Consider the following 14,961-nt stretch of genomic DNA (forward strand, 5'->3'; position numbering starts at 1 on the left):
CATTCACGGGCGGATTTACACTCTTTCCTTTAAAGGACTCGAAGCACTTTTTTTTCTAATTTGCAGCGCAGTCCACACGCTTGTAATGACCGCTGACAGCCTCTCCTGCTTCAGCCCCCCACACTCGCAAAATGTGGAATTCTGCTGCATCATCAACGCACCTTATCTCTCTGGTGTTTAGCTTTTAAAAGCAATCTATTCATGCATTCATTTGCGCATTATGATGAGCTGACGAAGATATTTTGTGTGAGGCAGGGTTGGACTACAGAGGTATGTTTGAATTGTCAGAGCCTTTAGAGCCAGAGAACTAGGTCAGCAGAGCTGCTTTAGAGCCAGAGAACCAGGTCAGCAGAGCCGTTGTAGAGCCAAAGAACCAGTTCAGCAGATCTGCTCTAGAGTCTAAGAACCAGGTCAGAAGAGCTGCTCTAGAGCCAGAGAACCAGGTCAGCAGAGCTGCTCTCGAGCCAGAGAACCAGGTCAGCAGAGCTGCTCTAGAGCCAGAGAACCAGGTCAGCGGAGCTGCTTTAGATGGAGAGAACCAGGTCAGCAGAGCTGCTTTAGAGCCATAGAACCAGATCAGCAGAGCTGCTTTAGAGCCGGAGAAACCAGGTCAGCGGAGCTGCTTTAGAGCCAGAGAACGAGGTCAGCAGAGCCGTTGTAGAGCCAGAGAACCAGGTCAGCAGAGCTGCTTTAAAGCCAGAGAAACCAGGTCAGCAGAGCTGCTTTAGAGCCAGAGAAGCAGGTCAGCAGGGCCATTGTAGAGCCAGAGAACCAGGTCAGCAGAGCTGCTCTAGAGGCAGAGAAACCAGGTCAGCGGAGCTGCTTTAGAGGGAGAGAACTAGGTCAGCAGAGCTGCTAAAGAGCCAGAGAATGAGGTCAGCAGTGCCGTTGTAGAGCCAGAGAACCAGGTCAGCAGAGCTGCTTTAAAGCCAGAGAAACCAGGTTAGCAGAGCTGCTTTAAAGCCAGAGAAACCAGGTCAGCAGAGCTGCTTTAGAGCCAGAGAACCAGGTCAGCAGAGCTGCTTTAGAGCCAGAGAACCAGGTCAGCAGAGCTGCTTTAGAGGGAGAGAACCAGGCCAGCAGAGCTGCTTTAGAGCCAGAGAACTAGGTCAGCAGAGCTGCTTTAGAGCCAGAGAACCAGGTCAGAAGAGCTACTCTAGAGCCAGAGAACCGGGTCATCAGAACTGCTTTAGAGCCATAGAACCGGGTCAGCAGATCTGCTCTAGAGCCAGAGAACCAGGTCAGCAGAGCTGTTGTAGAGCCAGAGAACTGGGTCAGCAGAGCTGCTATAGAGCCAGAGAAACCAGGTCAGCAGAGCTGCTCTAGAGCCAGAGAACCAGGTCAGTAGAACTGCTTTAGAGCCAAAGAACCGGGTCAGCAGTGCTGCTTTAGAGGGAGAGAACCATGTCAGCAGAGCTGCTTTAGAGGGATAGAACCAGTTCAGCAGAGCTGCTATAGACCCAGAGAGCCAGGTCAGCAGAGCTGCTTTAGAGCCAGAGAGCCAGGTCAGCAGAGCTGTTCTAGAGCGAAAGAACCAGGTCAGCAGTCTGCTTTAGAGCCATAGAACCTGGTCAGCAGAGCTGCTTTAGAGCCTAAGAACCAGGTCAGCAGAGCTGTTGTGAAGCAGAGAACTAGGTCAGCATAGCTGCTCTAGAGCCTAAGAACTAGGTGAGCAGAGCTGCTCTAGAGCCAGAGAACCAGGTCAGCAGACCTGCTGTAGAGCCAGAGAAACCAGGTCAGCAGAGCTGCTTTAGAGGGAGAGAACCAAGTCAACATAACTGCTTTATTGCCAGAGAACCAGGTCAGCAGACACTGACTGACTAACTGACGCTGACTGACTGACACTCACTGACACTGACTGACTGACACTCACTGGTTGACACTGACTGACTGACTGACACTGATACTGACTGACTGACACTGACTGACAGCGGCTGACTAACACTGACTGACTGACACTGACTGACACTGACTGACTCTGACTGACACTGACAGACTGACTGACACTGACTGACACTCATAGTCTGACACTGACTGACACTGACTGACACTGACTGACTGACACTGACTGGATCTGGCTGACTGACACTGACTGACACTGGCTGACTGACTCTGACTGACACTAACTGACTGACAATGACTGACTAACACTGACTGACTGACACTAACTGACTGACACTGAGTGACACTGACAATGACTGACTATCACTGACTGACACTAACTGACTGACACTGAGTGACACAGACAGACTGACTGACTGACACTGACTGACTGACTGACACTGACTGACACTGACTGACTGACAATGACTGACTAACACTGACTGGTTGACACTGACTGACTCTGACTGACACTGACTGACTGACTCTGACTAACACTGACTGACATGACTGACACTGACTGACTGACACTGACTGACTGACACTGACTGACTGACACTGACTGACATGACTGACACTGACTGACTCTGACTGACTGACACTGACTTACTGACAATGACTGACTGACACTGACTAACTGACTGACACTGACTTACTGACACTGACTGACACTGACTGACTCTGACTGATTGACACTGACTAAAACTGACTGACTGACACCGACTGACTGACACTGACTGACTGACACTGACTAACATGACTGACACTGACTGATTGACTCTGACTGACACTGACTGACTGACACTGACTCTGACTGACTGACAATGACTGACTAACTATGACTGACTGACACTGGCTGACTTACTGACACTGACTGACTGACACTGACTGACTGACACTGGCTGACTGACACTGACTGACTGACACTGACTGACTGACACTGACTAACATTTAGTCTCACCTTTCATTAAGTTAAAGCCATTTTCTTTGCTATACAATGCCATTCAAAGGCGAGACCTAGTGCATTTTCAATGCTTGTTTTATTTTACTGTCCCAACGTAGCTGATTGTCATGGCAGAAATGTAACTTCAAAATAAAATATAAAGTGCAGGGAGCACTTAAAAGTAAGCAGACCTGCTTTAGAGCCAGAGAAACCAGGTCAGCAGAGCTGCTTTAGAGGGAGAGAACCAAGTCAACATAACTGCTTTATTGCCAGAGAACCAGGTCAGCAGACACTGACTGACTAACTGACGCTGACTGACTGACACTCACTGACACTGACTGACTGACACTCACTGATTGACACTGACTGACACTGACTGACTGACTGACATTGATACTGACTGACTGACACTGACTGACACAGGCTGACTAACACTGACTGACTGACACTGACTGACTCTGACTGACACTGACAGACTGACTGACACTCACAGTCTGAAACTGACTGACACTGACTGGATCTGGCTGACTGACACTGACTGACACTGGCTGACTGACTCTGACTGACACTAACTGACTGACAATGACTGACTAACACTGACTGACTGACACTAACTGACTAACACTGAGTGACACTGACAGACTGACTGACTGACACTGACTGACTGACTCACACTGACTGACACTGACTGACTGACAATGACTGACTAACACTGACTCTGACTGACTGACTGACTGACACTGACTGACTGACACTGACTAACACTGACTGACACTGACTGACTGACACTGACTGCCTGACTGACTCTGACTAACTGACACTGACTAAAACTGACTGACTGACACCGACTGACTGACACTGACTGACTGACACTGACTAACATGACTGACACTGACTGATTGACTCTGACTGACACTGACTGACTGACACTGACTCTGACTGACTGACAATGACTGACTAACTATGACTGACTGACACTGACTGACTTACTGACACTGACTGACTGACACTGACTGACTGACACTGGCTGACTGACACTGACTGACTGACACTGACTGACTGACACTGACAAACATTTAGTCTCACCTTTCATTAAGTTAAGGCCATTTTCTTTGCAATACAATGCCATTCAAAGGCGAGACCTATTGCATTTTCAATGCTTGTTTTATTTTACTGTCCCAACGTAGCTGATTGTCATGGCAGAAATGTAACTTCAAAATAAAATATAAAGTGCAGGGAGCACTTAAAAGTAAGCAGACCTGCTTTAGAGCCAGAGAAACCAGGTCAGCAGAGCTGCTTTAGAGGGAGAGAACCAAGTCAACATAACTGCTTTATTGCCAGAGAACCAGGTCAGCAGACACTGACTGACTAACTGACGCTGACTGACTGACACTCACTGACACTGACTGACTGACACTCACTGATTGACACTGACTGACACTGACTGACTGACTGACATTGATACTGACTGACTGACACTGACTGACACAGGCTGACTAACACTGACTGACTGACACTGACTGACACTGACTGACTCTGACTGACACTGACAGACTGACTGACACTCACAGTCTGAAACTGACTGACACTGACTGACTGACACTGACTGGATCTGGCTGTCTGACACTGACTGACACTGGCTGACTGACTCTGACTGACACTAACTGACTAACAATGACTGACTAACACTGACTGACTGACACTAACTGACTGACACTGAGTGACACTGACAGACTGACTGACTGACACTGACTGACTGACTCACACTGACTGACACTGACTGACTGACAATGACTGACTAACACTGACTGACTGACACTGACTGACTCTGACTGACTCTGACTGACTGACTGACTGACACTGACTGACTGACACTGACTAACACTGACTGACATGACTGACATTGACTGACTGACACTGACTGCCTGACTGACTCTGACTAACTGACACTGACTAAAACTGACTGACTGACACCGACTGACTGACACTGACTGACTGACACTGACTAACATGACTGACACTGACTGATTGACTCTGACTGACACTGACTGACTGACACTGACTCTGACTGACTGACAATGACTGACTAACTATGACTGACTGACACTGACTGACTTACTGACACTGACTGACTGACACTGACTGACTGACACTGGCTGACTGACACTGACTGACTGACACTGACTGACTGATACTGACTAACATTTAGTCTCACCTTTCATTAAGTTAAAGCCATTTTCTTTGCTATACAATGCCATTCAAAGGCGAGACCTATTGCATTTTCAATGCTTGTTTTATTTTACTGTCCCAACGTAGCTGATTGTCATGGCAGAAATGTAACTTCAAAATAAAATATAAAGTGCAGGGAGCACTTAAAAGTAAGCAGACCTGCTTTAGAGCCAGAGACACCAGGTCAGCAGAGCTGCTTTAGAGGGAGAGAACCAAGTCAACATAACTGCTTTATTGCCAGAGAACCAGGTCAGCAGACACTGACTGACTAACTGACGCTGACTGACTGACACTCACTGACACTGACTGACTGACACTCACTGATTGACACTGACTGACACTGACTGACTAACACTGACTGACTGACACTGACTGACTCTGACTGACACTGACAGACTGACTGACACTCACAGTCTGAAACTGACTGACACTGACTGACTGACACTGACTGGATCTGGCTGACTGACACTGACTGACACTGGCTGACTGACTCTGACTGTCACTAACTGACTGACAATGACTGACTAACACTGACTGACTGACACTAACTGACTGACACTGAGTGACACTGACAGACTGACTGACTCACACTGACTGACTGACTCACACTGACTGACAATGACTGACTAACACTGACTGACTGACACTGACTGACTCTGACTGACTCTGACTGACTGACTGACTGACACTGACTGACTGACACTGACTAACACTGACTGACATGACTGACACTGACTGACTGACACTGACTGCCTGACTGACTCTGACTAACTGACACTGACTTACTGATAATGACTGACTGACACTGACTAACTGACTGACACTGACTTACTGACACTGACTGACTCTGACTGACTGACACTGACTAAAACTGACTGACTGACACCGACTGACTGACACCGACTGACTGACACTGACTGACTGACACTGACTGACTGACACTGACTGACACTGACTGACTCTGATTGACTGACACTGACTAAAACTGACTGACTGACACTGACTAACATGACGGACACTGACTGATTCACTCTGACTGACACTGACTGACTGACACTGACTGACACTGACACTGACACTGACACTGACTGACTGACAATGACTGACTAACTATGACTGACTGACACTGACTGACTTACTGACACTGACTGACTGACTGACACTGACTGACTGACACTGACTGACTGACACTGACTAACATTTAGTCTCACCTTTCATTAAGTTAAAGCCATTTTCTTTGCTATATATACAATGCCATTCAAAGGCGAGACCTATTGCATTTTCAATGCTTGTTTTATTTTACTGTCCCAACGTAGCTGATTGTCATGGCAGAAATGTAACTTCAAAATAAAATATAAAGTGCAGGGAGCACTTAAAAGTAAGCAAGCATCCCCTTAACACTTTCGAGTTCATGGACCCTTGAAAAAAAATCATTCAAATAAAGCGGAGCAGGACCTGGTTGTGCAGGGAGCAACAGAAGAAATGGACAAGTGGACAGTGGGGAGTTGAAGGATGGAGGAAGGAGTTTAAGCACATATATATTAAAAGTGATGCACTGGCGGCGCAAGGGTGCTTGTGAATAAGCCCCAGAACGTGCATGGGATCTCCCAGTTTAAAAAATGAAAAACAAAATGAGCACCGAGCAGGACTAAGGTGGGTGAGGAATACAACATGAAATAAAAGAGATGGCCTGGGCGGAGGAGGGGGGGGGGTTTAGCGCACAGTGGGGCGATGGGGGCCCTCCAAATGAAAAACAAATAAAGCAGAAGTAAAAATAACGATGTTGATGCCAATGTGTGTATGGGCAACTTGTTCAGCATCTGCACACCAGGGAAATAAATGCTTTTGGCAGACTCAATTGAGGCGGCCTATCAGCCAATGCCTAAAACCAGCTGAACAACAGTAGCCAATGACAGAAAGGGGCTACAGTAGCTGTTGCTGTGTGTATGTTTTGTGTTGTGTGGTGTTTCATAGTGTGTGATGTATGATCTATGGTGTGTGTTTTGTGATGACATGAGCTCTCGTTAGACGGCTAAATGTGTCTGTACACAAGACCTAAAAACATGAGAACAATTCATACATTTCATTGGAATACTTTCCACTTTATATTACACTGTATCAGCAGTATGTTGCATTTCTTCTATTGCATGGCGATAATTGCAAATACATTGATGTATGCAATAAGTATAAGTATAGTTAAGACTTGTAATGATATACTTATCTTGCAATGCAGTGGTAGGCGATGGAGCGGATATAGTGTTGAACATCCTATGTAATGTATTATTTGTTTCAGAATTATTAATAGCATAACAAGACCATTCAGAGTTGTACATTAACATATGAGAAAACACAATTCCAATACACAGTTTATCCACCACCAACACTACTAACTCCAGTTAATGCACTCCCATAACAACATGGTGGGCAATGGATGAGCCAATTAACCTTAATTGCAATTGAAACACTTTTAGCAGTAGCTCTGACCACACCCATTGAAATGCATAATCCATTGATCTATCTATTAATTAGTAGGACACACCTACTGAAACAACAGAAGCACCAATATACTAATTCAATCAAACTTTAATCAAGCTAGACCAGTTTGTCAGAATCATGAAGATCAGGCCTTATGGCAGAATCTACACCAAATAAATACCTCAAACATGAGATAAAATACAATTAATTTCCGGTAAATACCCAGCTGGTCCAATTGCAATTTCTCATACTTTATTTGGTTTTCACAAGTCTGTTTAGCTGTCTTTTCCGAATCAAGGAAGGCCAGTGATTAAAGCTTCTCTTGTAATGGTGCTTCTTGGTGTATTGGTCCCAACACTGTTATTTGAAGATGCTCTTACAGTACCTGGAGTATCAACTCAAATGTATGACTTACATGCTGCAGAACAATGGAGAAAAAGATCTGCCAATGGCACTAGGTCAGCTATCACGTGGCGATGGATTTTGGAGTCTACAAAGCATAATATATTAGCTGCTGTGAGACTCTCTCTTTTGCTTCTTTTTTAGGTGACGTGGACGCTGCAGTGGATCTGATGCTCATCAATGTCCTTCCTTTGGTGTCCAACTCAGAGACATCTCTCATCTGCATTGGCCCCAGTTGGAGCCGCTATGACTCTATCAACATTGGACGAGATGTAGACCCCCAGAAGAACAAATACCCTTTTCAAGCTGTGCAAGACAAGAGGTGGGCATCAGCCAAACAGGTGCTGTGGACAAGAGAGAAAGCAAGTGAGTCCATTGGGGACTACTATTGTGAAGGAAAGATCAAACAGGAAGTGACGAGAATCCATACCATGAAGATGGCAGAGCAAGGTACCATAAACAGTTACTTTCTACTCGAATATATCTTATCCAAACACCACTATGTAGAAAGGCATAGGGTCAGATTAGCCTTTGACAAGCCTTTTGATACTTAATTGCCCTTTTAGCAGTGTGATGTTCACAGTTTCGGGAAATTAAAAGCCTGACTTTTACTGTAAGCAAGAGGATAGTTGACTTTCAATGTAGTAACGTGTCTTTTGTCTTACAAATAAGGAAGCACATTTTTAAATACATACACCCTCTTCTTCGACTGCTAGAAAACAAGTCACTCTGCTGTTAAAGCTTATCCTAGTGATTTTGAAGTACACTAAACTCTCATCTATAACACTAGATATATTTAGATTGCAGCAAAAACCGCAGGTATCTATTTGTTTCTATAGAACTTTAGGACTGGAGAGATCGATGGCTTGTGATAAATGGGGAGACAAGATGAACAGAAGGCGAATTAAGAGATCATAGCCAATATGTCTGGAAAAAATAGCATTTCTTACGCACCGAATCACTATTTCAGGGCGTTAAAAATGCAAAAGTGCCTTTCGGTATGTAAGAAAGACATATGTGGCATTGCAAAATGCAATTCCTACCCAGTAGAAATTGAATTTTGCAATCCACAAAATAGGAAATCGCAAATAGGGATTGCCTATTTGCGATTCGGAAACCACATGTATGTGGCATTTCCAAATTGCGACTGTTGTGCTAGATGTATCTACCTACCTTTCTCTTTCTCACTCTATCCCTATTCCTTATCTCACTCTCCTCTAACCTATCACTATCCTTCCCTTCTTTGACGTATCCTCTTTTTCACCCCTCTATCAATATGGTGTAATGGAATGTTTAGGATTCCATACTGAGAGACGCTTCTGGTCAGTGGCAAGCTTCCCACCTGCGTGTGGGCCTTATAGCTATGAACTTGTGAAATAAATATTATTTTATACTTGATTGGACTCCGTGTCTCAACAAATTGGCGATGAGGATGGGATAGAGTGAGAAAGAGAAAGGTAGGTAGATACATCTAGCACAACAGCGACTAGTCACAAAATTGCCATTTAGGAAATGCTATTATTATGGATTTGGATCTGATGGTAACCAGGTGCGAACTTTAAACAGGCACCCAAATGCCCTAGGATCATTCCCAATAATGACTTCATATATTCTGGCAAGGAGGATGAGGATTTTAGTGGCGAGGCAGCGAAGGAGGGAAAAATCTGAATTGCGGACCACTAGGGTTAAAGTGAGGTGTGTGTGGCGTAAACCTCTTGTTAAGTTAAGCGATCCCAGGTATCGTAGTGGGCAGCCACTAAGCTAATTCTTCTGTGAGTCATTGCACCTAATTAGTTCTATTTAAACACACAAGTGTGTGTTTAAACTAGTGGATTGAGCAGTGCAGGTGAAAGGACCAGTGTCGTGAGACTGTACATTCAACAGTGCTTGCAGCACAGAACAGATGGTATTTGTATTGCTCCATATTGGATGTGAGTGGCGCGGGGTCCTGTATGAAGTGCCATGCACTGTGATGAGGGGCTCGGTGGTGCTCTTACCTTACTCACTTTCCCTCCCTCCCTCCTGCACAGACCATCTCCAAGCCGAGGGAGCCAGCTTCATCCCCTGACACTCAGGCCTGATGAACCTCAGGTGGTGAGACATCACTGCCAGGATCTATGCTATCAGAGCAGATAGCACAACCCAGGTAGTAATCCACAAAAGTTTAGCACAGGCCAACAGTGGCTAAGGCACAGCAGACAGCATTGAGCACATCCTTTCTTACCAATCACACATATCAAATTTTCTCTTCTGCTGCTAACTCCAAACCTCACCTTTCCACCTATGGGGTCCCTCAGGGCTCTATTCTTAGCCCGCTGCTTTTTAATATCTACGTCAATCCACTGGCGACCATTGCAGAGGAGGCCGGGTTGTCCCTTTTTTCATACGCGGACGACACCTAGATTATCTTCTCCCTTTTATACTGAGAAGGCTTCTGGTCCACCAGTTCTTCAGGACGGCCTAAGACATATCGCAGCATGGATGCAAATTAATATGCTCAAAGACTGAGGTTCTCATTTTGGGGAAAAATGAAGATCTATGGGGTCCCCAGCATTGGTCTACCGAAATGGTAGCCCCACCTCTACCCACCGTAATTTGGCATTCATTATTGATGATCAGCTGTCTATGAGACAGCAAGCGGTAAAGGTTGTGGCTACCTGCTTTACTGTATTGAAATGGCTTAAAAAAATTGTCTGGATGCTTCCTTACTCCACCCGAAGAACTCTGGTCCAGGCTCTTGTGACCTCAAGAATAGACTATGGTAACATCCTCTATCCAGGGGCTAACAAGGATGTATTACGGAGGCTACAGATGGTACAGAATGCTGCGGCTAGATTACTATCTGGAATTCCCAAAGCTACTTCCATCTGTAGCTATCTACGCGATCTTTACTGGCTGAAAGTGGAAAGCCTAGTCAAGTTCAAAACCTGGAGCTTTCTATTTAAGATCAAGTTCGGCATTGCTCTCCAATATCTGCAAGCCTTAGCCCAGCCCTACCAACCTTCATGCCTGTTACGTTCCACAACCCAGGAATACAGTTTGGTTCCCATGGTTAGACTTTCACGGATGGGCAGCCGCTTGTTTGCCTTTCTCGGCCCTACTCTGTGGAACACTCTTCCCGCGTCCCTTCGTCACGAAAAAAGCTTTGCAAACTTTCGCAAAGGTTTAAAGACATGGTTGTTCAACCAATAATACCATCACATTCTTTTTCACTCTTCAGGCTGGCGCTGGGAAACCCTTTTTGGGTAGCTGTGCGGCCTACAAAAATAATTTAACATAACATAACATAACATGCTCTAACAATTTTTTTCCAAATGGAAATTCCCAGGAAGCAATGCAGACACAAGTTAAATGCTTGAGTGTGTTTCTACTGTGTAGCACCGAGCATGGTGCTGGCAGAGCCAAAAAGCATTAAGGATAGCACCATCCCAAAGCACAGCCCATTCACATAGTGGAGAACACTACATGCATAGTGATACGTCTGAGGGGCTGTAATTTACTTAGCCTCCAGCACCAAGCACATGTATCCTGAGTTGCTCGGTGTATCGGTCTGCTGGAATGTTACAGTTGTGCAAAGATGGGCTTTGAGGGAACTGAGGTGTATGCCATTGGCACCTTTGCTATTGACTCTGCTTCAGCCCATCGGGAACCCACAGTGAAATCTGATAGAGTTCACTGCTCTACTTCTACAAGGCTTTTTTGCATTGGAACACCCATCCAGCATACATTATACCTGACACAGGTATAATGTGGGGCAGGTCTTTACAAGGTGATGCATCTGCCTAGATGCGTTGCCTTGTAAATATGGCACAACGTGGCGCATTGTTTATGCCACCTCAGCGTAAAAGTGTTGCAAGGGTCCTCTTAAATAAGCCCCACAGTGCCCAGTAGCATTTAGTGATTTCATTAAATATATTTTCATTTTTTTCTTTTGCTTTCATCTCTTAGCTCACACTAATTAACAACCATTGTCAAACCCAACAGGTCTTGGTCTATTGGCTTTGTCAATGCTTCCAAGATGCATGTACAAGCATGGCTGGTAATCTTCCAATGGGGTTTGTGCTAATGCAAACCCATTCCAAGAAGACCACTATTATGTATGTGTGTGTTGTAATTCATGCACACTCCTGAGTGTGAGCATGCATATGCATGCATTGTGACACATGCCCTGTAACACACAGAGGCCATTGTTATTTACTGTTCTAACATGTCAGGCTGCTATGTTACAACAGTAAATAAATTGAAATAAATGAAAGCTGCCTGTAGCCAAGAGCTAAAAAGCTGCAGGTCAAAGTGCAGTGGGTGTAGAATTTTATGCAGGTCTTGAAGTTGAGTCTTATGTGTACCTTTACCCAGAGTGGATTGACCAGTGGACCATATGTGATGCATCGTTTTGACTCCCATAATTAAAGTGGATCCTGCAAGTGGGGGTAACATTTAACATTACCAGTGGGGCATTTGGGTATAGCAGTCAGAGAGGGATTCCCTAAGTTAAGGGGATGTAATACTAGGTCCCAATGGTTCAATTTAGAGCCCAGACTGAATCGTAGTGTAGTGTATTTCCATTTGGTCTTAATATTGGCTTGAATCCAAAGGTGTTTGTCATTGGACCCATTTTGGGATAATAATGGGTAGTGTCCTGTACAAAAGAGCACAAAGTCACTCTACGCTGGGTAAAATTGCAATTAGAACCATACCATCTAGATTATGTAGAGCATGTTTCACCTGTGCAACAACATCAGAAGTCATCAACTTCAAGTAAGCTGGGTGTCAAATTACTCTATCCTTTTAAGGTATTAGCAATCCTAGCAGCTTCATGCAGATGTTAGGCATGATAGGGGATAATGACCAAATTCAGGCACTTCCCGTGACGGTGTTAGTTAAGGTGATTGGTTTGAGGGTGATAGGCTGTGGAGAACTGGTAGGGTAGACTATACTCATCCCACATGGACTTCATTTAGTATGACATGAAGTTTGTGCCATCAGACAACCCTTCTGTGGGGAACCCCACTCAGGTGAAAATCTCTATCAGGGCCCTAACCACTGCAAGTGTGGTCACATACCTCAGGGGGATGGCTTCAGGGTATCTAGTGCCACAGACCACCAAAACCAGGATGAACCTGTTGCCTATGGCAGTTTTGACGTCTAAGGGTCCAACAATGTCAATGCCCACCTTTTTAAAGGGGGTGCCAATGACAGGTAAGGGATTAGGGATGCCAATGACAGGTAAGCTATTAGGGAATGTCTGGACAAGGGCGGCAGAGCAGCTCTGATTTAATTGGACCTCTATGCCGCCTTTGATACGGTTCCCCACCAACTCCTCCTGGCGCGCCTTACATACATCGGCCTCACCGGGTCAGGGCGGTCCTGGCTGGAATCTTTTCTAGACTCCTGCTCCCAGCAAGTTTGGATGCCCCGTACTTCTCCTCAGCCAGGGAAGTTCAGACGGGGGTCCCACAGGGCTCAACATTGAGCCCGCTCCTCTTTAACATCTATATGACCCCGCTGATCTTCCTTGCTGAGGAGCTGGGTGCCAAAATTATGGCCTACGCCGATGACACCCAGCTCCTGTTCACCTGGGGCAACTCGATGGTGGAAACGGACGCGGCACAAAAATGCCTTGCTGCCGTATCCACATGGCTGGCTCAGGCCAAACTAAAATGCAATGAAGGAAAATCCGAAATAATATTATATGGGCAATTCCCTGCCCTGTTCACAGAATCAATATGGCCAACTGATTTCCTACGTCCCCTTTCGGTGGGCGGCCCAGCCAAAAATCTTGGCATCTGGTTTGATGATGATCTGAGGTTCTCTGAGCATATAAAAAGACTTACGGGCGTTTGCTTTGGGACCCCCAAATCACTAGGCAGATTTTTTCCTCTGCTTCCCCAACTGGCGAAAGAGACGGTCGCCCGAGCCCTCATACTGTCCTGCCTGGACTATGCCAACGCTCTCTATCTGGGCTCCCCCTCATTTCTGGTGAATAAGTTGCAACTTATCCAGAACGCGGCTGCGAGACTTCTGTTGGGCATCCCTTAACGCACCAGCATAAGATCTCAATTGGCCACACTCCACTGGCTGCCGGTGGCCCAAAGAGTCCAGTTTAAGGCCCTGGTTCTAACTCATAGAGCCCTGCATGAGACTGGCCCCGCCTACCTAAAGAAAAGAGTGGCCTTTTACCTCCCCAGCCGATCACTTAGGTCGGCCTCCCAGGTGCTGGTGGTAATCCCCCATTTCCGACAAACCAGGCTGGGCGGCCAATCGATTTCGGTGAAAGCAGCCACTCTCTGGAACTCCCTCCCACTAACACTCCGCCACACTCGGGACCTAAGGAGTTTTAAAAAACTCCTCAAAACCCACCTATTTAGTCAGGCCTACTAAAATGCTTCTCTCTCGCTGTCTATGTAGTATTGCTCCGCGCCAGGATACTCAAGAGTAGTTGTGTGCGCTACAAATACCAATATAACATAACATAACATAACATTCAGGGGAGCCTTGAGCTTATATGAGGCTGTCTTCATCTAGGGTCAATACAAATTGGAGACAAGTATTGCAAAGGTCTTTCCTGCCGCAGATGTCCTATCAGGGGTATCTCAGGAGCCAGTCCCAGTAGGAAGGCCCTGTACCACTGGGGAACCACCAATTCTCATGGTACCTTAGGCTCTCTATACAGGTCATTTATGAGATGATCTCTAGAGGTGTCCCATCTGCCTGGGCCTCAGCATATCACCTCTAGCCCTCTAGGGTAGAGCATTCCTTCTGTGCCTTGCAGAATTCATCCCTGGTGGACACACCCTCAACTTACCATCCAGCAAGCTCATGTAGGTCTCCAAGTGAGGCAATGTCATCCCCAGTGCGTCAACCACCTGTACCGTGGGAGTTTTAGGTGCTTGTTTCCCACAACCCCTTCCCCTCCCTTTCTTGGTAGGTACCTGGGCTATTTTTCCAGATTCCAGTCTTCCTTTAATCCCCTCTTGGGCAGCCTTGGACCATGAGGTCATGCATTCCCACTCAGGCAACCTTAACATCTC

General features: G+C 45.9%; 1 protein-coding gene across 1 annotated transcript in view; it reads left to right on the top strand.

Moving 5' to 3' along the window:
• Nucleotides 1-14,961, top strand: part of TEK (TEK receptor tyrosine kinase) — a 570,337-nt gene that overhangs the window by 135,226 nt on the left and 420,150 nt on the right. The window contains exon 2 of the mRNA XM_086962126.1: nucleotides 8,075-8,380. Coding sequence (XP_086818252.1) covers nucleotides 8,075-8,380 — 306 coding nt within the window. The remainder of the gene's footprint in view (nucleotides 1-8,074; nucleotides 8,381-14,961) is intronic.

The sequence above is a fragment of the Lissotriton vulgaris genome, chromosome 3_1, assembly GCF_964263255.1.
Source record: "Lissotriton vulgaris chromosome 3_1, aLisVul1.2, whole genome shotgun sequence".
Taxonomy (NCBI): Eukaryota; Metazoa; Chordata; class Amphibia; order Caudata; family Salamandridae; genus Lissotriton; species Lissotriton vulgaris.